This window comes from Pantherophis guttatus, chromosome 1 (assembly GCF_059756535.1).
Source record: "Pantherophis guttatus breed Tessera chromosome 1, ASM5975653v1, whole genome shotgun sequence".
Taxonomy (NCBI): Eukaryota; Metazoa; Chordata; class Lepidosauria; order Squamata; family Colubridae; genus Pantherophis; species Pantherophis guttatus.
This window is the reverse complement of record NC_142063.1, coordinates 141,348,048-141,372,971: the sequence shown is the minus strand read 5'-3', so window position 1 is coordinate 141,372,971 and position 24,924 is coordinate 141,348,048. Positions and strand designations below refer to the sequence as shown.

The 24,924-nt window shown below is 39.8% G+C and overlaps 1 protein-coding gene across 7 annotated transcripts in view; it reads right to left on the bottom strand.

The window, feature by feature from the left end:
• Window positions 1-3,735: 3,735 nt before the first annotated feature.
• Window positions 3,736-24,924, bottom strand: part of LYPD6B (LY6/PLAUR domain containing 6B) — a 101,792-nt gene continuing 80,603 nt past the window's right edge. For 6 of the 7 annotated variants that reach the window (XM_034424890.3, XM_087881838.1, XM_087881837.1 and 3 more), the window contains 4 exons: window positions 19,655-19,805; window positions 17,894-17,992; window positions 15,503-15,633; window positions 3,736-5,439 (listed from right to left, as the gene is read on the bottom strand). In XM_034424890.3, the coding sequence (XP_034280781.1) occupies window positions 5,275-5,439; window positions 15,503-15,633; window positions 17,894-17,992; window positions 19,655-19,769 (510 nt within the window). In that variant the 5' untranslated portion in view covers window positions 19,770-19,805 and the 3' untranslated portion in view covers window positions 3,736-5,274. Of the gene's footprint in view, window positions 5,440-15,502; window positions 15,634-17,893; window positions 17,993-19,654; window positions 19,806-20,678; window positions 20,804-24,924 lie in introns of those variants that run through there. The other variant, XM_087881841.1, reaches the window with a different exon arrangement.

Here is a 24,924-nt window from a genome sequence, read left to right as displayed (position 1 = left end):
CAGCCTGCACCTCTTTGGAACAAGTAGATACAAAAAGAAGTAATTACCTCTGAGGGGAAAATGGCCCATCGGGAATAACAGATACCGTGAAGACTAAAAATACATGATGACATATGGAAAGCAGACTGCAGCGTATGAAACTGACTGTTTAAGCTATCTTAAGCCTTGTTTTTGCTGCAGTAAACTCACAATTTCCCTGGTAGAAATTGTAACGCCAGTGTGGTTCTCCAGATCAAGGCTGGAAAAAAAAGGCTCCATATCAGCATTCCTTTGGTAGCTCTTTTTTACATGCAGGAGGAAAGTCTAAGCACCATTTTACCCGCTTAGCAGTGGGTAAACCCAGACATCTCTCTTCCCAAATGGGTACTGAATTTATGTAATCGCTTCAAGTTAGACCAGACTAGGAAACCAATGGCATACAGTATAAATCAGTACTATTTTTATTGTAAAGCTATAAAGTGGTACCTTGGCACGCAACTGCTTTGAAACTCATCAAACTTGGTACTCAATGTCCCAAAGGTGCTTTTTCAAGAGATACTCAATGCATTTTGATGCAAAAATTTTATCCTGGTACTCATCGTTTGTTTGGTACTCAATACTAGAACTTGTTGGTGTCGGCTGCCTTTTGACTCACTACATTATTCCTTATGGGAAAAATTTGGTATGTGTCATTTTTGGTAGTCCTCACACACCGCGGAACCAATTAATGATACCAAGGTACCACTGTACAGTATTAACAGAAACTTGCAAGGCTGAATGTGCTCCCCACCCTTTATCTTTTCATGAATTAGGGAGGTACTCGACTGAGATGTTTACACGTATTACTTTGTTGGTCCAGACTCTGGGCCCTTTTATCTGACTCTTGTCTGGGTAGCAGCTCTTTCTCCTTTCCTTTATGGCCCTTCCTTCTGCCCTCCACAACTTATCTACCTTTGTGACATGACCTCCGATTTCTCTCCCCAAATCTGACGCAACACTGCAGAACCCAAAGGTATTGCGCCTTCTAGTAGAGATGGATTGGATGAGTTGTTCAAATTCAATTACCACAAAAAAAAAAAAAAGAAGAAGAAGCTCTTTCATCAGTAGAAACAATTTCCCATTCAGAAATTTATCACTGTTGTTGGAAGTATGACCTTCAGAGGTGAGTTTCAGCAGGTTCTGACCAGTTCTGGAGAACCGGTAGCGGAAATTTTGAGTAGTTCAGAGAACCAGTAAATACCACCTCTGACTGGCCCGACCCCATCTATTCTCTGCCTCCCGAGTCCCAACTGATTGGGAGGAAATGGGGATTTTGCAGTAACCTTCCCCTGGAGTGGGGAAGGAATGGAGATTTTACAGTATCCTTCCCCTGCCACACCCATCAAGCCACGCCCACCAAGCCATGCCACGCCCACCAAGCCACACCCACAGAACCGGTAGTAAAAGAATTTGAAACCCACCACTGATGGCCTTGATACTTATTTTTATTTAATTAATTTAAATTAATTATTAGCTCCAATAAGTAAAATACCTCATTTTACATGAAATGCTGCTAAAGCTTTCAGACAAGTGTATCTGATGCATAGCCATGTTTTTCAAGCAACTCTTCTTTACAATAGTACTTTTGTTTAAATCTAGAATCCTGCACTGAGCAGGACATTGGAATTAATGGCCAGATTAGCTGTGTTCTCCTCTAGAATTCCAAAAATTACTAATAATCCCACTTTCCATGGTTACCCATGCTCAAAAGTATTTTCCCCCACCATGGATATGTAGGTTTGCAGATTTAAAAGATGTAACTACTGTATGACTGTCTTGGATTACACTAGGATTTGAGTGTTCCACTCAATTGGTTTATTCAGCAGACAGCTAACAATTTAGATATTTTGCTGTTCGAAAATTTCTCCAGTAAAAAGGAAATAATTGCAATAATCCATTTAGTGATCCTGTCTGAATGTAATTACTACACTAATAGACTTAATTTCTACTGAACTGGAACACTAATTGAAAAATAATTTATCACAGGGTCTTTGAGTTTCACTTCACCTTGATGAGTCCACTGATATAAATGCATGAAATTGCTTATCAGCAATTACTGTGCCCATATTTAGTGAACTTGTTCAGAAAGGACTGTTGAAAATATTTGTTCTAAGAATACAGTAGTAGGTAAAGCTCTCATCCATATTTTTTATCAATTATGCTAGGAACATTCTTTTTAAAAATATAAACTTTCATCTTTTAGCAACGAACATGGTGGGGAACATCAAGGAGAATTGCTTACTGCAAAGAACAGAGATCTTATTTCAAAGTTTATTTTGTATTGCAGCATTATTCACCTGGGAAAATGTATGGTGTATGTACTGTATATATGGGGTCAAGAGTAAACATATCATAAATGCATTCACAAATGCACACACGGACATTTTCACATAATAACAAAGACTATCCAGATGAATCTTTGCATATAGACAATTTATGGCATGTCAATACGATGGTAATGCCCAAGTAGAGCCATCTTAATTTGCTCTTTGAAAATAGGACAAGGAAAATAAATAATTTGGTTATCTGATAAAGATGTAGGATTCACAAGGTTCTAATCTATATTGAATACTTCCTGCTGGTTAGGAGACTTAGTTTGCATTTGGATTTGATACAAAGCTAAACAATTTGCCCATTAAAATGTCCATAAAAATTGTATCCAGAATAGGCTGAGTCAATATATCAAGCTAAATTTGATGTTGGTTTCATATATAAAGTAATCATTGTTTTTGATCAATCATGGTTTATGACTTAGCATGTTTAATTAATTGAGGCAACTTAGTTTACCATGTCTCATGATGAAGACAATGTATCTCTAAAATGACTACTTTTTAAGACTCAAATTAAAATCACAACACTTTCTAGAATCTAGTTGATTTGCAACAGTTGCTTTTGTTAAGAGATCCTTTGAAATACCCAATCTCTTTTGCACAATATATAGCTCTCCCTTTTCAGTTTGTTAGGCTGAATAAATTGATGTTCCTGAAGATTTGGGGTTCAGATATTGGGCTGAGCAAAAATTCTGAAATTTCAGAAATCAATTTGCGCTCCTTTGGATTTAATTTAGATATGATTCTAAACTGTGGATCAAGAAATATTCAAATAAAGATTACATAATAGGCAATTTGCTAGTAATGATAATTTGAAATCAATGTAACTAACAGATAGTGAGTTGGAATGAATGACATTGACCTTACAAATCAAAGTTCTAGGAAGGAACATGGAATATTACCTTGCGCTAACTTAAGACCTCAAGTCCATCTAACTTGGCATTATTTAAATGACTGGTAGTAACTCCACAAATTTCATGTAAGAGACTGTGACCTTAATCCTGCATGGAGCTGCTACCAACAAACCAGGTTTGTTTTCAACCCAAAGCTGAAATTTTATCTCTAAATGAATTGCTTTCTTTATCCTTTCATTTGGCTTAAAGCTATTGTTAAACTTCAAGGCTTTTGGATCCAGTTGAGACAGCCAAGGAACAGAAAACAAAGGCACACTGCCTACTCTAAGCAACACTTTGCTTGCATTCTAGCTCCTACATGATGCAAGAAATGTACTAAGATATCTTGGGCGGATATCTAGAGTTGGTAGAAGGAGAACAATAACCCTTAGCTTTGGTACTGCTTAACAATTTGAGGAAATTGGTAAAAGTTTAGAAAAAGGTAAAATTCAACTTCTCTCAGATGTTATGATTAAAGGAACATGTAACACTGATTTCCAATGAAAAGTTACTAGTTTAATGTGGTATTTACTATGCATAAAACACATTTGTAAACTTGATTTCCTGAAGACAGAGAAAAAGAACAAGAATATTTATAAACACATGGGCACACAGCTTATCATCTAAAAGGCTTACAGTAAACAGTTAAACAGTTATTCCAGCCTTCTTTATTTGTTATTATTTGTACCAATTCTTATTTATTTGCCCATATTCTGTTTCCATGAATTCATGAAATTTCATGAACTTCAGTTTGTTATTTAAAATTGATTCAACACACTGCAGTACAAATCTCAATTGTTTTTTGTACAGTTTCAAGTCTTAACAGAATAGAGTGTTAAATTCCATGACCTTTGAAATCTTTTTCACACATATTGTTTCCCTCACAGACTGAGCTACATCTCAAGGGTGATTCATATTAACTTGTCTTGGATCACTTAGGAAACTAGTTTTTGAATGTTGTGCACTTCAAGCAGAGTTGAAAGCCAATTATTCTATGTTTAACTATGATAACTCTTTTCTGTTCATATTTCTCAGTGGGGAGCAAACCAACCAGTTGTTCTGAACTCTCTATTTCCCTAGATGTTTTGCAGTGGTAGAATTCAGTCAGTTCGCACCACTTCAGGAGAACCAGTTGTTAACTTTCTGAGCAGTTTGGCAAACTGGTTGTTGAAAGAAATCATTAGGGCAGAGAACTGGTTGTTAAATTATTTGAATCCCACCACTGATGTTTTGGATAATTCCCCAGTCCTCCAGCATGTGCAACTCACCAGAAAGAGGTAATCCTACCATAGTGATAGTGTTTGGAAATCATGGTCAGCAAGGAAAAGAGGAGAAAAGGCACAGTCTTGTTATATAGATATTTGAGGTGTGGAGCTAACTGTGCAACCTGTTTGAAGAACTCCTAATAATAACTATTTACTTATTGCATCAAGTCAAACTTGCATAGTCAGACACATGCTGATGTCTCCATTCCCAAAATCGACTATCAAATCTTACCATTTCCATCTCTTTCCCCCTCAATCCGATGATGCTACTACAGTGGCTACTGTAGCATTCAGAATAAAGGACCCCACAGTAGGGACAGCAAAAAGTTGGAACAGCATCAGATATGGGTCAGGATTGCAGGTAGATAGGGATCCCTCAAAATTAGGAAGAATTTTGATATAAAAGAATATTGTATCATCACTTCCGTAAACATATTATTTCAGGTGAGGAACAATTTTAATACTTCAAAGTTGTACAGTAGTAACTTGCTACAATAATGTGCCAAAGCACAAATTGTTCTATGTTCCACACAAAGAATTCTGATGTTTCTGGTAACTAGTCAAGTTGACATAATATTTGGCCATTGTGCTTGATTTTCTTGGCACCAATATCTGAGAGTGTCTTCATTACCATGTTATGACCAGCAGCCTTCAAATACCCAGCAGTGCTTTTATCCATACAACAGTTCTCTTAGAACTCCTTCTTCAACATAGATTGTCTTCATGTAACTCCAGACAACAAATTCCTTTTGCCTGAAGAGAGTCATGTCATAACCTGAAAACTATGATGAGTATGACCAGCAAGGAGATGCTAATAGTTTGTCTGCTACCTCCTGATGACCTCCGGGCATGCAGTACCGCAAAAACAGCATTTGTGTGATTTGTAGGTACATCTACATTGCAGATCATCCCTTCACAGCAGGAAATGCATTCCTGTAAATTGTAATAGATAATGTTATTACATGGAAGCCATAGTGCTCCTTGATTAAAGGAATCAATCAATAAATCTGCATCAATTTGCACATGGAAATTATAACTCTCTTTGAAAAAAAGAAATGCTCTCTTTTTAAAGGCAACACATGCTCCATTTTAAAATACAATCTTCAACTAACAGAAAACATCACCTTATGAAATACAATATACCTACCGTCCAGATCTGTGTATATTATTCATAATTTATTAAATAGCTGCTGCTAGATTCCTTGGGAATCTTTTCAAAGAGTAATACAACTCTTAAAATCTACATAGCAACTTTGCCAATCAATTGGAATTAAAACACGGGTTATATGCAGCATATCATATTGTAATAAAACTTTTAAAATCTACATAACAATTTTGCTAATCGGCTGGAATTAAAACACAGGTATATGCAGCTTATCATACTGCTGTATTATCTGATGGCACCTTTACCACAGAAATGTGTATTTAAAGAGATTGCTAGTTTTGAAAGAAGGAGAACTGTCACTCACCTTCACTATTCAAACAAATAAAGGAGGCAGAAGCTATGAGGACACTTACAACTAAAATATGCAATAAACTGTAAAATCCTTCATATACTAACACTTCAATTTTATTGTGATCCTGGTTCTCAGATCAAAAAAAAAAAATACATACAGGAGAATAACAGAAAATATTGGAACACTGACAATTTGGCAAATTGCTGGATTTGGCACAATTTGTTGTTTGGCAAATTGTTATCGTTGCAGAAAAATGAATAAGCAACAGTTGTCTGTTGCCAAGAAAAAAAATCTGAAGTGGAAACAAATTTCAATGCCGCAGTCTAACCAACACCATGCAACATAATTCAATACTACTATTAACATGCTGCATGCTTCCCAGTCATAATACAGAAGTCTGCCTTCCTTTGTATACAGAAAAAATATCTGCATTTTTGAGCAACAATGAGGAATGTTCTCGTGCACACATTAGTTTTATTAGTTTTACATCAAGAAGATCATGAAAGTAACCATAATTATGTTATGAGAGACAGTTTAATCAAGAATGATATTCCAAAAGTGGGCAGTGAGGTCTTTGACCCACTGTTAGAGCAGTGCCCAAACACAGCATCTTCCCAATTATATACTGCATTGATACTGATATTGGCTAGTGCCCTCTCTTGGGAAGAGTCCATAGATTGTACAGATCAAAACATATTTAGGCATATGTAAATAGTCTCTTAGCAAACTAATCATACAGCTGCCAGAAACAGCGCAAAGGCTGAGAACCCGCATTATCAGAGCTGTACTTAAAAAAAAAATCTAAATTCTACTGTATATAGATGAAAATCTGAACCTTGAATTATTTATAATTCACCAAAGCATATATTCAGCGTAATAAATCCTGCTTTTACTGATTATGAAGAACTCATGATAGCCATGTTGAACACTGAAGCCTCATTTTGTGCTATGAATCTTAATAACTGTTATTCATCCCTGCCTTGCTTCTGAGGCTGTTTTAAGGAAAGCCCATATTTCACTATGCGTATCATTGCAAGCTTTGGGACTAGAAATGTGAAAGAAAGGAGGGGGGGAGAGAGAGAGAAGAAAGAGCTTCAGGGTATGAAAGTGCACGTTTTTATGTTTGCTTTGCACTTGTATGGAATCATAAAATACAGTCTGCCATTCTTCTGCAGGTCGAAGCATAATGAAATGGAGGGAAATCTCTCCTTCCTTCCTTCCATCTAAAGTTGTAGTTTTGTGTGACATAAAGTAATTCTACATGACAGCCTAAGCTGCTTGTCTACCAGAATGCTCCCAGAGGTTTCTTAAGTCCTTCAACAATGCTAGCCTGAATTGCAGTGGCTTGGTCCTGAGTTGGGCTGATATTGTCAAGCAAGGCCCCTGAGTGGTCATTTTTCTGCTCTTTGTCCTTATTGGTTGGCTTCCACGTGGACCATCCCACCTGTTGTCTTCTTTAAGGCAGCGGTCCCTAACCTTTCCAGCTTGTGGACCAGAGGTGGGTTTCAGCAGGTTCTGACCAGTTCTGGAGAACCGGTAGCAGAAATTTTGAGTAGTTCAGAGAACCGATAAAAATTCTGATTGGCCCCACCCCTATCTATTCTCTGCCTCCCGAATCCCAGCTGATGGGGAGGAAATGGGAATTTTACAATAACCTTCCCCTGGATTGGGGAGAGAATGGAGATTTTACAGTATCTTTCCCCTGCCACGCCCACCAAGCCAATAATAATAATAATAATAATAATAATAATAATAATAATAATAATAATAATAATAATAATAATTTTATTTGTATACCGCCCTTCTCCCGAAGGACTCAGGGCGGTGTACAGCCTATTTAAAAACACAGACAAAACAACAATATAAAATTTAAAATAATTAAATAAAGTGGCTCAGATTTAAAACCCCAATAAATTTAAATACCCCAATTTAAAACTATTGTGTTGATAGTCTGGCCTGGCGGAACAACAGGGTCTTCAATGCGCAGCGAAACACCCGGAGGTCGGAGATCTTACGAATTTCCGGGGGCAGTTCGTTCCACAGGGCTGGGGCTCCCACAGAGAAGCCAAGCCATGCCCACCAAGCCATAACCACAGAACTGGTAGTAAAAATCTTTAAAACTCACCGTTGTGGACCAGCAATGGTGGCAGCAGGAGAGGAAGAGGGGACACTTCAGTGCTTGCCCACTGCTTGCATGGCCCAGTTCCAAAAAGGCCATGGCCCAGTACCAGGGTGCGGCCTAGGGGTTGAAGGCCCCTGCTTTAAAGAATTATTCCTTGCTTACTAGTCTCCATGCCTTTTCTTGACTTTTTCAGAAATCTGTGTCAATAGCTGAATTCATGTCTCCTTCCCAAATTATTTCCTTTGACACTGAATCAGACCTTTCCTCCCCTCGATCTTATGGTACCATTGTGACTCCTATGCTACAATGGTTAAGGCAATGAAGAATAGGTGGTTCTTTGTGATCCTATGTTCTTCTATAGGTCCATAGAAATGTTACATCGAGATAGTTCAGCCTCACGGAAATACAATACCATACAGGTAGTCCTTGGCTTACAATAATTCACTTAGTGACCGTTCAAAGTTATAACAGCACTGAAAAAAAGTGAGATAACCAAAATTTCACACTTACAACCATTGCAACATCCCCACAATCACATGATCAAAAATCAGACACTTAGCAACTGATTCAGATTTATGACGGTTGCAGTTTCCTGGGGTCATGTGTTTCCTTTTTGCAACCTTCTGACCAGCAAAGTCAATGGGGAAGCCAGATTCACTTAATAATTGTGTTACTAATTTAAAAACTGCAGTGATTCACTTAACAAGTATGGCAAGAAAGGTCGTACAATGGGGAAAAACCCACTTAACCAATGTCTCACTTAGCAACAGAAACTTTGGGCTCAATTATGGTTGTAAGTCGAGGACTACCTGTCAAAGTATTTCTTAAATATATTTTAAAAGACAAGGAAGGGAAGCTTTGCAGTATAATACACAGAGGGAAAAATCAAAAGTAACATGCTTCCTCTAATCTAGACAGAAACTGCAGTTGAAAAGGGTGAATGTAACATGAATTCACAAATGAAGGCATACATGAATGTTTAGCGGAGAGGTTAGTTCACTGACTTAACTTTCCATCACTGGATCATTGCTAGATTATTTAAAAAATGCAAACACCAGAAGTCCAGGAAAGAACTTCATAAGGCAATGATCAGCCACTGGAGAAGCAGGGTGTGTTAGACACTTAAACCAATCAGCATTGGACCTGCTACTAGACTGGAACAAGGCAATAGAAGCCATCCCCTCTGAAGAGGTGAAATCCAGCAGGTTCTGACAGGTTCTAGAGAACTGGTAGTGGAAATTTTGAGTAGTTTGGAGAATCAGCAAATACCACCTCTGGCTGGCCCCAGAGTGGGGTGGGAATGGAGATTTTGCAATATCCTTCCCCCAGGAGTGGGGAGGGAATGGGGATTTTGCAGTATCCTTCCCCTGGAGTGGGGTGGGAATGGAGATTTTGCAGTATCCTTCCTCTGCCATGCCCACCAAGCCACGCCCACAGAACCAGTAGTAAAAAAATTGGATTTCACCACTGGCCTAATATGGTTGCAGTTGGAAAACAGCAGCTCTGAATTAATGTTGGAAAATACAGGTGCGGGAAGCATTTGCACTGGGCTGTGAGTGGGACAAGATTGATATTGTCCATTCCTGCCCTTAAAGTGTAGTAGATGGCCTATACTGGGCCAGGAGAGCTGTTTTAGTATGGTGGTTAAGGGGTTGATCTAAAAACCAGGAGACTGTGAGTTCTAGTCCCACCTAGGCATGAAAAGGCAGCTGGGTGACTTTGGGCCAGTCACTTTGGCTCAGCCCAACTTACCTCACAGGGATTGTTGTTGCATAGAAAATAGAGTAGGAAAGAGCACTAGGCATATTTACCATCTTGAGTTATATGTGGAAAAAAGATGGGATACAAATCTTTTTTTTTTTTAAGTGTAGACTGTCCAGAGTTGTCAAAATCATACTACTATGTAGCAAGTTGCCTTAGGTAACAATTATTGAAATATTTCTTTTAATGGCTTCTCAACAAAGCTCTGTGGAATGATAAATTAAGCAGATAGAACAAGAAATGGTGGATTTTTTTCCCATATTAACAGGGGTTGGATTTCATGACTGTAATTGGTATGTGATAGTGCTAAAGCATATGACCTCATTTGAGGTCATATTATTGCATATGCTTCTGATAAAGGTAAACATTTCTGCTTCTCATCCATCTCCTAAAACAATATAGGACTCTGGTTTCTGCAAAATATAAATTCAACAAGCTTTAAGCTTCCAAAATGGAAATTATATTATTTTGTTCAAGGCAATGATAAAGGGAAAGGGGAGAATAAGCTATTGATTTTTTTTTTCTTAAAACAAATTAAGCAAATCTTTGATTTATGATATTTCTCGGAAGGTGGATATACATTTTAGACTTATTTATAAACCATTTCAAATTATTTCCAATTTCATACCAGAATATGAGATAGACTTCTTTTTACAAAATGTAAAATTACCACAGCTCACAGAATTAGATTACTAATCTTACCTCACTTTTTTCTCTTCAAGAAATTGTGACTAAAATTAATCTATGACTTTAGAGAAAGTTAATGACCCTGATGGGTTCCAGAAAATCTATGCAAAAATATTTACCATATTGTACAATATTGAGTTCTTATTTTCTGTTCTATTGGTGGTTTATACAATAGATTCTTATTCACTAGTTTAAATAAAAGTTATTCTCCAATATTTGCAAGCAGGGGAGGAATCCTTTTATGTTAGAATTTGTTTCTCTGAAAAATAGGGATATAAGATTTTAAGTGAGGGTCAAGGCCTTCAATTGTGTCTATCACATTAAGCTATGGAAAATGGTTTTTAAAAATGGGAATCTCAGATTGTATTCATGAGAAACTTATATACAGGTCAGGAAGCCATAGTATGAACATTAACAGTGTGAAACAGACTGGTTCCTGGTTGTTAAACGAGTGTGATAAGATTGCATATTCTCCTCTTATTTATTTAAACTATATGCTAAATATATATTAAGGGAAGTTGGAGTGGAAAAAGATGAGCATGGTTTTAAAACTAGAGGAAGAAAAATTAATAACCTGCATGACATCCCTTGATAGCTGAAAATGCAAAGAATCTACAAGCTGTAGTAATAAAAGTTAAGGAGCAAAGTGGAAACAATGGGACTAAATGAAGTATAAAGAAGACCAATCTAATGACAACAGGTAGAACAACCAGACTTAGAATTGGCAATGAAGATACTGAAGTAGTGAATAGCTACTGTCTTCTAGGATCAACCATCAAGAATAAAGAAACAAGCAATCAGAATACGGCAGTCACAAAGGCTTTGGAAAAGATATTCAAATGCTGTGATGTGTTTATACCTACAAAATTCAGAATCCTGCAAGCCCTGGTATTTCCTATGACACTCTATGGAAGTGAAAGTTGGATTTTAAAGAAGCAGGATAGGAAGCGTTTTGATGCCTCTGAACTTTGGTTTTGGAGAAGACTCGTGAGAACACCGTGAATAGCCAACAAAATAAGCCAGTAGGTCATTGAACAAATCAATCCAGTTCTCCTTTGAAGAACAACCAACCTGGTTCAAATTATTCTACTTTGGAATATTATGGGAAGACTTATCTTTCTGGAAAAGGATCTAATGGTGAAAAAGATGGCAGGAAAGAGAAGAGAATGATTAGCAGCAATGTGGTTGGACTCAATTACAGTGGTGATGACTGTAACATTGGAAGCCTTTTAGGACCATGTTAGGGATAGATTGTCATGGAGATTTTCTCCACAATTTGATGGCACATTCTCTCCCCCTCTCCCTCCCTCTCCTTATCTCTCTCTCTCCCCCTCCCCCTCCCTTTCCCCTCCCAATCTCTCTCTCCCCCCCTCTCCCTCCCTCTCCTGATCTCTCTCCCTCCCTCTCCTTCCCTCTCCTTATCTCTCTCTCTCCCTCTCCTTATCTCTCGCTCCCTCTCCCCCTCCCTCTCTTTCCCGCTCTCCCTCCTTCTCATCTCTCTCCCCCTCTCCCTCCCTATCCTTATCTCTCTCCCCTCCCCCTCCCAATTTCTCTCTCCCTCTTCCTCCCTATCCTTCTCTCTCTCTTCCACTCCCACTCCGTCTCTCTCTCCCTCTCCCTCTCGCTCCCTATCCTTATCTCTCTCCCCTCCCCCTCCCAATTTCTCTCTCCCTCTTCCTCCCTATCCTTCTCTCTCTTCCACTCCCACTCCCAGTCTCTCTCTCCCTCTCCCTCTCGCTCCCTATCCTTATCTCTCTCTCTCTCCCTTACTCAATCCCTCAATCCCTCTCTCTCGCTCATAGATTGTAGTTTTTTCTTCTATTTTTAACTAATATCCAACTTTTTCTATCCACCCTGAATCAGCCCAGCAATGCCCTCGACGTGATGTCCCGGTGCCTGGAAGTGGTGCGGCTCTGGATGGGGAGGAACAAGCTTCGGCTCAACCCTGCCAAGATGGAGAGGCTGTGGGTACCGGCATCTCGGTTCCATGGGGATGCTCCACCGCTGGTTATAGGGGGTGAGGTGTTGCCCCGTTGACAGGGCGCGCAACTTAGGCATCCTCCTGGATTCACAGTTGTCTCTGGAAGATCATGTTATGACCGTGACCAGGGGGGCATTTGCCCAGATTTGTCTGGTGCACCAGTTGCGCCCCTACCTGGACCGAGATGCCCTATGCACGGTCCCTCATGCGCTGGTCACCTCCCAGATTGACTACTGCAACCCTCTCTACATGGGGCTGCCCCTGAAGACCACTCGGAGGCTTCAACTGGTACAGAATGCAGCTGCGCGGGTAGTGATGGGAGTGTCCCGACGCTCTTATTTTACACCCCTCCTGCGCGACCTGCATTGGTTACCAGTTGCCCTCCATGTGAGATTCAAGGTGCTGGTGATTACCTATAAAGCCCTATATGGCTTAGGACCAGGGTATTTGGTGGACCTTCTGCGGCCAGCAACAGCTCCCCATCGCCCACAGAGAGGGCCTACTCAGGGTGCCGTCGGCCAGACAGTGTCGGCTGGTGGCCCCTAGGGAGCGGGCCTTCTCTGTGTGCGCACCTACCCTCTGGAATCAGCTCCCCCTGGAGCTCCAGATGGCCCCCAACCTTCGCTCTTTCCGCCGCGAACTAAAAACGTGGCTATTTCGCCTGGCCGGCCTGGACTGATGGAGGTTTTAAAATGGATTTTAATTGATTTTAGGGATTTTATGTGTAACTTTTAACCCAGGTTTTTGTTTTATTTTTCTGTTTTATTGTTGTGAGCCGCCCTGAGTCCTCTCAGAGAAAGGGCGGCATATAAGTCTAAACAAACAAACAAACAAATAAATAATTGCTTTTGTTCAAAATCGAGAAAATGAAGCAGCATTTTTATTTAAATACAAATTTAAAAAATAGTATAATTTCTTAGATATTTCTAAAGTGATTTCCTAAATAAATTTGGGTTGTATTTAGTTGCTTTTATTCAACTCCCAGATCACATATTTCTCCGTATTTTAAATTTACAAGACAAGTTGAGAATGCCCTAATTCTACTTTTTTTCCTTGTTGTCTTTGGTTTTAGAACACTTGCTTAACGCTTATGCCATTAGAACTGTGAAATTGCAAACAAGATTGCAGTAGATAAGAGAATTTTGTGGTATCGTAGATGGTGAAGGTAACAGGGAACTTTCTTAGCAACAGTACTGGCAAACATCCCAAATTTTAATCCCTAAGATATAAAAAGCAGGCATTATGTGAGGAAAGCCATGTTAGTCTATGGCAACCAAAATTCAGGAGGAGTCAGAAAGCACCTTTTCAGACTACCAAATTTATTAAAAGGCATAAGCTTTTAAAAACTGCAGCTCATTTAGCGGATGCAATGGAGTGGCTAGACATCAGTAGGATTTAAAGTGGAATGAAGAAAAAGAGAAAAGAAGACAGATGCAAGCTACATGTAGGATACATTACATGTACCATATAAAATTTAACAATCTGTAATATGTTAAAAACCCATTATGTTTGCTGACAGCTTGAGCCATCCTGAATACTTTTGATGTTTATGAGTTCAGCTATGACTTGCTCAATTCAGCTAGTATAGTTTGTTTTTCCAAATTGGTTACTTTGCAATCTATAATGGAGGATCACAGGGGGTTGAAATGCTCTGACATTACTAGTTTTGAGTTCCGATATCATATCTGTGTCTATTACTTTTTCTGTGAAAAAATCCCAATTGTCTTACACTGAATCCTGAGGGACATTGCTGGCAGATCAAGGCATATGTCACATTAGAAGAGCACTTCTAATCTTGTGTGTGAAGTTGTTGGGGCCTGAGGTGGTGCTATTGATGTAAATGTGGTAGCAAAATAGGTATCTGAATTTATTACAAGATCTGGTTCCCATGTTAGCATCATTGTTCTGTCATTTCTTATTCCTCATGAGAATCTGCTTCACTTTGGATGCATATGCAAGTAGGGGCCTGCCATCCAGTGCTGGAAAAGTGCCGTGTCATCAAGTATCAGCTAAGGGAAGATAGGCTTTGTGCCTTCAACTTAGTCTTGACTCCTGGCAACTCCCTGGACAAGTTCTTGTCATTTTCTTGGTAACAAGTTTTTTTTTAAAAAAAAATAATTTGCTTTGCTTTCTGTCTAGGGTTGAGAAGTAGTTACTGGCCCAAAAGACACAGAACTGGCTTTGAGCCTTAGCTGGGATTAGAACACACATCTCTCACTGATGATGTTATCTAGTTGGGTAATGAAACATTTGCAAGAAAACTGCCAAGCTCAGAGAGCACCAAGGACATCACGTCTCCACATTTCTAACTTGGTACCTTAACCAAACTGGCTCTCACTATGGATTGTACCTCACTAATAATGCATTAGAGTGGTTTTTATTGAGTAGTTTTAATTCATAATATGTATTTCTGGGTTTTTCCTTCCCCCTCTTAAGACTTTTGATATCACATTACATTATGATCACAGTTCTAAGTATACATATATTTTGTTGGTCTGTTTGAGATAAACAATCTTATGTATCTATGTACTGAAAGGAAGGCACAACGTTCATCCTGATGGCTAATTTTTCATCCTAATAATTTACTCAGTGAGTAAAATGCCTTTAGTTTAAACAGTCATCTTTGAACTACATGAGAACCAGTATTCTAAACAAGTCAAGAAACTACGAAATGAAGCAGCTTTAATTCCATATCTGGAAAGCAATCCATTCCTAGCCCCTCTTACACAAGAGCTATTTTGTGGCAGATAAAAACTCCCGAGACTGTTCTTGTAGAGAGAGAGAGAGACAGAGAGACAGAGAGAAAGATAAATGCAGGAAGAATCCCCAGACTCATCTGGATCCATCATGAGTTTCAGGCAGAAACTCAACCTTGTCTTTTGCCGCCTGTCAATATTACCGAGTATTCCATGGGGAGATTCCATCTACAGCACAGAGAGGGCTCTCTTTGTTCTAAGGGTTAGCTTTATATCAAAATGTAATGCTTACTGTATGACTAGTTTCTCTGTGATGATGGCAGCCAACAAAATGGCATTCTTCCCTGGTAGCACATTTCTTGGTGACAGAGAGGCTCCTTCCATGACTAGTAAAGTGATGGACTGTTAAACAGTACTGAGTGTCTAAACAATCAAAAAGAGAGAGAGAGAGAGAAAGAGAGAGAAGAAAGCAAAAAAGAACATCAGCATTCTTTTACGATTATATTTTATAAGCTCAGACATGCTGACTTAGCTTTTTCACTAAAAATCGAAATCCTACTAACGTCTGAATACGTGCCCTAAAATTATTGACACATAAACCAAGTTTTTTTCTTGACTGGAATATTTCATATATTATTTTCCTGTATTCTCTAACCTTAGGGTGTACATTTCCTGATCCTTTTCCTTTTTTGAAAATGATGACTGCCCACACATCAATATATGGCCTGGCTTTCCATTGGCTGCAGATTTTTTCTGAATTGTGGAAATTATGTACCACCACTCACCATATTGCTGATGAGAATTCTAGCATATGAAGGCCCCAAGTGATTTTTTTCCCTAATGGTTGGGAAATATGTATAATCCACCCTTCCTACATTCTCTTGGCAAAAATCCTTCCCACCCAGAAGGAAAAGCAGCTGTGTTGCAGCTCCATACAGTGGGCAGATAGTGGAGGAGAAACCAATAGTCCTAATACCTGGGAATTCTGGGATTGAACTTCTCAAGTCTGTTGGGCTTCAGGTTGGGAAGTTTATATTATATCAGTGTCAGAATTTATGTATTAAATTTCTATCCTGCTGACAGAATGGACAGCACATAAATCAATCAATCAATTTCTAGGGGTCCTTAGTGTTCTCTGAGCTTGGTTGTTTTCTTGCAGACATTTCATTACCCAAGCAGGTAACATCATCAGTGCTATTAAGGAGTAGTTTGCTCTCAGTTTATGTTCTAGTGGCCTGCCCTGACAATATTGGTGGGAGTGGTTTTGAAGGTTCTTTGGTTGAGCTGTTTCCTGTTAGCTAATTTGGCAGTTCCTTGGTTGGGATATTGTTTATTTGACTGTTTGTCTGATGTTCATCTTGGAGCTAATCTATGCTCATCTAAGTGCCGATTGCTGGTGGGCAGGGGTGGGTTCTAAATTTTTTTACTACCAGTTCTGTGGGCATGGCTTATTTTGTGGGTGTGGCTTGATGGTCATGTGACAATTATTTAGTATTTAGCAGAGGTACTGGTCTACCAGGCTTTTAATTGCTTGCAGAGCTGTACCGGTCTACCCATTTATTTTTGCAGGCACTGGTCTACTCATGTATTTTTGCAGGCACTGGTCTACCCATTTATTTTTGCAGGCACCGGTCTACTCATGTATTTTTGCAGGCACTGGTCTACCCATTTATTTTTGGAGGCACCGGTCTACCACCAAACTGCCTTTCATCACTGATCAGCTGTAGGGTGGCCCTTTGAAGCCCCGCAGCAACAGTTTAAACAGTTTTTACTTATAGCCCATCAGCTGGGACTCAGGAGGCAGCAATAGATTGGGGGTGGGGCCAAATAAAATGTAAGAATAACGCGGGGTGGAGTCGGGGGTTGGGGGGGCAGAACCGGTTTGGTGACATCATATCGTCACCACTACGGCTCGGTGGAAGCGGGAGGAACCAGGAGGAACCTATCACTGCTGGTGGGGAAATGTTTTGGTCTTCACCCCCACTGACAGGGCAAGCCACTAGAACACATGTATCAAACATGGGCACCACGTTGCCATCATGTAACATATCACATTTTTTTTCCCTTTGCAGAGCTGGGGTGGGCATGGCCTGCGCGTGACACATCTGGCCCACAGTTTGACAGTCCTGCACTAGAATATAAAATGAGAGCAGATCCCACTGCTTACTAGCACTGATGATGTTACCTAGTTTGGATAATGAAACATCTGCAAGAAAACAACCAAGCAAGAAAACAAACAAGAGCACCAAGAATCTCTCACTTCAATCCTGAGCTACAAATATTCTTTATTGGTAAATACATTTCTGTTTAATGTTGGCTCGCTCTGGATTGTGTGAGAAAGGATTCTCCTCTTGTTTTGTTCAGTTCCTGTGCAACTGAACAAAACAAGAGGAGAAAGGGAACAGCCATATGAGATAGACACAGGCTGTTAAACTTTATATTGACACCTCAAAAGGATACTATAGATAAGCATACAGTCAGCTATAAATCTGACAGGTGGAAGTACACATAGACTTCACCTTTATTGTTAGTCTCATGTAATATTGTAGTGAATCCAGGAAAGCAGCTATAGATTCCAGAAGCCATTAGTTCTCTGGATTCCTAAATCCTGCTAACCACCTGACGCCCTTAATATGACTGAGTTAATTGGAAAAGTTAAAATAAATGCTTTCCATATACTTACTCTGAGGACACCACTTATCTTCAGCCCATCTGTTACAGTTGAAATTGTCAATAACATTGTCACATGTAAAGCACTTGAAGCTGCTTGGAAATGGAGTAGCTTTAAAATTAAATGAAAGGAGGGAAATGTTAAATACTTTATTCTGATGACTCTAAATTCTCCTATTCCCCTCAATTAGTCCCCAAACAGGAGGGAATTATTTTACAATATACTATCTTCAATTAACATTTTTTCCCCTAACACAAGCGTAAGCATATTAGAGCTAAGCCCCATTAAGTTCACTTGGATTTACTCCCCAAGTGATTAAGCAAAAAATAGTCTTTTAAAAGGTGCAAAATCTGCTTCGCTTGATTTTAACTTTACATTGTGTTAGAAGACTGGTTCAAGTGAACCTAGAACAGATCCACAACATGAACGTTGTCCAGATGTGTGGACTTCAATTCCCAGAAATCCTGATAGGAAAGCCACAACTGAACGTTCTGGGATGTGAAGACTACACATCTGGAGAGTATCCAAACTGGGAAAGGTTGACCTAGGAATGTCTATGGAGATTCTCAATCATCCAGGTCAGTAGTGGGTTGCCCCTGGTTCTATAGAACTGGTAGTAAAACCGGCGGGAGGCTCCGCCCACCGACCCTGATGTCATCAGAACGCGCTCATGTGCACGCGCACAGCCCCATTGCAAACCAGTAGTAAAGGTAAGTAGAACCCACGCCTGATCCAGGTCATGGTTATCCCAAAGATGCTTTTCCAAAAGGCAACTAGACTTGCTTTTTTCCTTTGGAAAAAGGAAAAAAACTAAGAAAGTCCAGTTGCCTTTTGGAAAAGCCTCTTTTGGGTTGATCTAAAAGTAAATATGTGCCATGCCCAAATGTTCTATTGATATGCAACATTAACAAGCTCCAAGGATCTGATGCAAGGGGAGAGCAACTAAGTCCAATATTTGCTTAGTCCAGGGGCCCCTTTAAGGGAAACTTTAAGATGTGTGGACTTCAACTCCCAGAATTCTCCAGCCATCATGGTGTCTTAAAGTTTGGGAACTTCCCAAGATTGGGAAATCCTGTCTTACTCCATTGTGGGACATCTTCATTTCCTTTGCAGTAAATTATGAGACATGCTGCTCTTTGCAACTTCCTATATAGCACTGGTTAAAGTGGTGGATTAGAAGCAGGGTCCACAGGCCATGGAAACTCACTCTGTAACTTCAATCCAATTGCTCTCTCTATGCTCAAGCTACCTTTCAACTCTGCTATTGGGGGAGGGAGAGGGAATAGATCTGGCTCTCCACCTAAACATTGATTCATACTGAATAAAAATAATAATACTGCTGCCACATTTGCCAATAAACAGATCAGATGCCTGAACGCTCCACCGAAGTAGCACGCACTGGGCTTTTTCTGATGTGCCTTCCATCAAACAGGAGAAACATCAAAAACTGCAGTGCTCAAGAATTGCTGCAGAACCTTTGCAAACTGTGCACGCAGCAAAAGTATTAGAAGCACATAGGGAAGGCAATAAAAAGGTATTATAACTTAATCAGATGAACACCCAGGTGCACATTTTAGGCCATTAATCAGGCATTCCACCTAATAATTAACTATCACCAAAGACAGTCAAATTAATGTTTTGCTTTTAGGCCCATGCATAATTGCAATATAAAATAACCTTTTAAAAAGGTTTGAAGGGCTTAACATAAAATGGCTGGAAATGTTTGGAAAGGAGTTATTTACCGATGCTAAAGAACTGGAACGGTCTACTTACGGTCTATTGGAAGTCTCACGTTATAGAAGTTGATGTTCTTGGCTAAAATCCAGTTGCCTGAAACTAGGAGGATCTGAACAAAAGCTACGGCCAGCAAGTGACAGAATAATGGCATACCGTCAATGTACCTCAGAGCTTAATGCTCTCATACCTATAAGGGAGAGGAGGGAGAGTGAGAAAAGGAGAGAAATGTCACTTGGTTATAAAAAAGAGCAAGAGGACGGAGTATATTTAGCATAATCTCTATAATATTAGCCTCATAACACTAATGATAGAATGAAGATAATTGGGGGGGAGAATCAGCACTGCAAAGCTAAGCTGTTCCTGCCTCCTACAGGAAAGGTTTGGGCAATACAGGAAAACCAAATACCCTGGCAGGAGGGGCAGCAGAGGAAAGAAAATAAAACAAAACAAAACACCACCTGGGTTTAAGCTTGAATGGATCAAATTAAGAGATTTAGAAAGTACGAGACAAGAGTTCACAGGCAATTTATCCTTCATTAGGTAACGTCTCTAAATTAAGTAACAGTTTTGACATGTTTATGAACAGGTAATTGTCCCAAAATGAATACTCGGATCATCATTGTGAATAGTAGATATTACCACCTTTTCCCCATAGATGTTGCTCCAGGGCTTCTGATGAAATGGAAAGCTTAGAACACATCTCACTGGGATGTAGATTTTAGAAGGAACCACACCGCCAACTAAGTCAACCTTTGAAATGGCTGGCTAACCAGATCAATGGTATTTAGAATTTGTTTCTTAAAAAGAAACAATCTGAAACCATCTACATGATAGCTAAATCCCAGAAGTAGTGGAATACTTAATGAGATTGTATTCTATTCTCAGGGAACGTGGTGGCTCAGTGGCTAAGATGCTGAGTTGTGGATTCAAAGGTCGGCAATTCAATGGTTCGAATCCCTAGTGCCATGTAACGGGGTGAGCTCCCGTTACTTGTCCCAGCTTCTGCCAACCTAGCAGTTTGAAAGCACATAAAAAATGCAAGTAGAAAAATAGGGACCACCTTTGGTGGGAAGGTACCAGTGTTCTGTGTGCCTTTGGCGTTTAGTCATGCCAGCCACATAACCACGGAGACATCTTTGGACAGCGCTGGCTCTTCGGCTTTGAAACGGAGATGAGCACCGCCCCCTAGAGTCGGGAATGACTAGCACATAAGTGCGAGGGGAACTTTTACCTTTACCTTATTCTATTCTCAAAGTGTATTTAGTTGTTCTAAGTTTTATGTTCTGATCTAGGACTCTAGGAAGATGTTCATTCCTACTCAAGTCATCTCCTTTTACTCTTCATTAATTTGTCTAAAATAGTAGGATACTGTGGAATAGATTAACAGAGTTGGAAGAGACCTTGGAACAGCGGTGAAATCCACTTACCTTTGCTACCGGTTTGGGAACAGGAGCATGCAGGAGCGCACATGCGCTATGCACGCCTCTTCTGTGCATGCGCAGAGGGTAAAAAAATGGGACGTAATGATGTCCTGGTGGGTGGGCGGAGCCTCCCACCACCGGTGCTACCTGTTCACGTGAGCCAGATAGATCCGACCGGATTTCACCACTGCCTTGGAGGTCTTCTAACCCAACCCCTTGCTCAAACAGGAAACGCTATACCATTTCAGACAAAAGGTGGTCCAATCTCTTCGCAAAATCCTCCAGTGTTGGAGCATCTACAACTTCTGAAGGCAAATTGTTCTCACTGTCAGGAAATCACATGTCCCTGAGTCATGTGATCAACTTTAGAGACCTTTTGATAAGCAAAATCAATGGGGGGGGGGAGCCAGATTCTCTTAACAACCGTACTACTATTTTAACAACTGCAGTGATTCAAATTAAATTAAAACATTCCCAGGAAATGTCAAACCAGCTTGTCCTTATCACATCCAGCTATCCAGGGAACATGAGCATTCTTCTTAGGAAAAATTCTCCTCCAGTTTTGGCTGCTACAAAGCAACCTTCTACATCTCCTGGACCTGTGTCCACCCGAAGACCCTTGCTGCTAAAAGGAAACCCAATCATTTTCTGAAACTGTATTATTCCGTGGCACCTGCCAGCAGAATTTAGAAGATATGGCTGAGAATTTCAACCAGGCACACTTCTGGCACAGCTGCATCATTAAGGGTCCTTGCATATAAATAGTAGTTTCACAGGAAGAGTACTGCTTCCTGCCATCTATACAACGCTGCCATCTTAAAGATCTTTTTGTATCTGTTTGTCACTAAGCAGATAGGGATTGGCTGGGGGGTTTTTTCCCCCTGTTTTGCTCTGCTGAGATTCTTTTGCTTCCAAGTTAGCACAAGGCTGTTTGAAAGAGGCACAAGGCAATTAAATACTTCACAGAGATTTTTGCCTGCAGAACACTGTGGATTATTTCAGTTTAGTAATGTTTGGATGGCTAACCAACAAAGTCAGATGGGAACAGTAGGATGCCTTTAAAAAGATTCTAAAAATGTCATAAATGTTGGCTGCCTATGCTGCTAAAAATCCCTGCATTTCCCCCCAGTTTGGTCTTAAAACTGTATCACATTGTACAGTATTCTTCAAGCATCCCATTAGCTAAAGAGTTCACAATCTAATGTAACTCATACATGTTTCAACTTCTGTTTACTTTGTGAGCATTCATTGTTTGTCCACCACAGGAACACAACTTCCATTTATTTTATATCAAACATGAACGGGTGCCTCTAATAGCCCATAATACACAGCAAAAACACAAAACTGCACCTGTACCACATAAGTTTCTTTCTAAATGTTGATGCTTAAATATGAATTGCTTGAGGCAAAGCAAGAACACAAGTTAAATGTATTTCACACATTACACTGGTAATATAATGTAGCATGTCAACCAGTCAAAATATGAATTCAGAACTTTTGCAGTCCTCCCTGTCATTTCCTGCTGATCTGATCTGTGATGCCAGAATAATTCAAAACCAAAATTAAACTCCAGACCATGTGCAAACTCAAACATGGTGCTTCCTGAGTTAGTTTGAGGCTTCTTGGCCCATATTAAAACAATAGATCAGTTTGGATCTCTGGATGGTAAGAGATCTGTACTTTTTCTGCAACTTGAAAGACAATGAAAGGGACATCAGAAAAAGAAAAAAAGGAGATGGCCTTGGGCAATGCAAATCTGTGATTTCACTTCCTTGTTTTTTTTTACAAAAATGTCAAATTTGGTTCTTTGAATTTGTTTTCCTTTTCAAGTTTCCATTGGAATTTGTACGGATTCATAATTATTTTGATGCATAGTTCTCCAAATATTTTCCATTACTGCTTTCTTAATGTACACAGACGTTTTTGTGATATAATACAGATTGGTATATGTGCATTACGTTTAAGAAATATGCACTACTGTACAAACTTCCATGAACACACCCCAACACACACACCCCAACACACACAAATATCTATATATTTAAGCTGCATTGCAGCATCTGGAGGACTCTGTATGGTGTATTGTTTTATGTGTTGTTTTGAAAATGAGAAATCAGATCAATCCAAACTCAAATCAAAACAAAGTATTTGTCCCCCCACTCCATACTTTAATTCTGACCACAAATTACCCCAGAGAGAATGTGACCTGTGAATTTATGCTTAACAAATCAGATTAGGTATGTATCATAAACCAGTTTCCTTAACTAGAACTGTGATCATTGTTTAATCTCATCCTGACTGTGATCAGTCAAAGCCAGAGAGATTCCCTCAAGGCACAAATTCCCTTTCTTTCAGTGAACTGAAAATGCTAACCTTAGGGATGATAATAGGAAGCTGTTAGGTCATCTGCTTGTTACCGTAGTTAGCTAGCAGAAAAGTTGTCCTGGAGAAGAAGGGCATAATACAGAAAGGAAAGTGTTAATTCTATGGTATGCAGCTCTGCAAGGGCAGCCCCCCCTCTCTAGGATACTTATTAAGGGCAATTAGAGACCTGAGTAGGCCATTTCCTCTTTGCTGCCCTTCCTCACATCTGAGTAACATTCCTCCTACTGATACCTAAACATGCCACGCGTCCTAAACTCTCAAAAGGACTTGCTAGATCATTTGTCTACTTGTAGGCTATTTTAAAAGGACCAACTTATAGACTTCAGCCCATATATAATATGCCCACAGAGACAGTCATCCCGTGAGCACATGTCCAATCACTGTCATAATGGCCTATAGCGGTACTCACTACAGCTGTTTGGGAACATCCAGAGCCAAACAATTAGGGAGCACAGAAATTGGCCTCCAGCAAAAGTCCCGTCCTCCCCCCCCCCCATCTTGCTAGTCTAAATTGCATGAAGGAGAAAAAAAATAGAAAACCAGTCTGACTGGCTGGGGGGTGGGGGATACCACAGAAACCAGAACAAGCAAGCAGGGAAGTATACTTTACAATTGGGAGTGAGACTAGCCAAGAAGCCAGTGGCAGTTTGGGTGGGGCTCCCTACCAATGGGAAAGCTGTCAATCCCTAGTCCCTGCAAGTTTAGCATTTCAGTTTGCATGTGAAAAGAAAATTGTGGAGCTCTTAGTGCTCTCTTGTGTTTGGTTTTTTCTTGCAAACATTTCATTATCTGTACAGTGGACTGTAACAGTCACTATGTAGGTCAAACCAACAGAAGACAGCAGAGGGCACCCATAAACTCTAACTAGCTGTCAGAAGATACGATGAAAATTGCTTTATTGCAGACCGCATGGACTTAATCATAGTTTTAACTGGGAAATTGAGCATCCTTAGACTAAGCTAAGTCCAAAAGCATTAGAGAATTGCTGGAAACCTGGTACTCAGACAAATCATCAGGCACACAGAGGTAAACAACATTTGCATACCTTTCAAAAGAGACAATAAAAATAAAAGACCAAAACATCTCCTTACCGGTAATTAATTCCCAGATAAGTAGGGATTAACACCAGGATCAATGCCAGACCAAAAACCAAGCAATAACAATACCCCAATAAAGGAATTACCTGTTTAGACAAACAATCAAATAGTAAACAATCTATTTAAGGAACTATCAAGAAGAAAGAAAAAATTCCTCCTCCCAACACTGACGGGGCAAGCCACAGTATATAAACAGCAAACCCTACTACCTTCTAGCACTGAAGCTGTTACCTTGATGGGTAATGAAACATCTGCAAGAAAAGTACCAAGCTCAAAGAGCAGCAAGGACTACACAGTTGACCCTATAGTTAACCTTGAACTACAAATATTCTCTTCTATTGAAAAGAAAATTGGTTTAGCTGCCCCAGGAGGAGGATGTTATGTGATTGTTGGGGCATGGGAT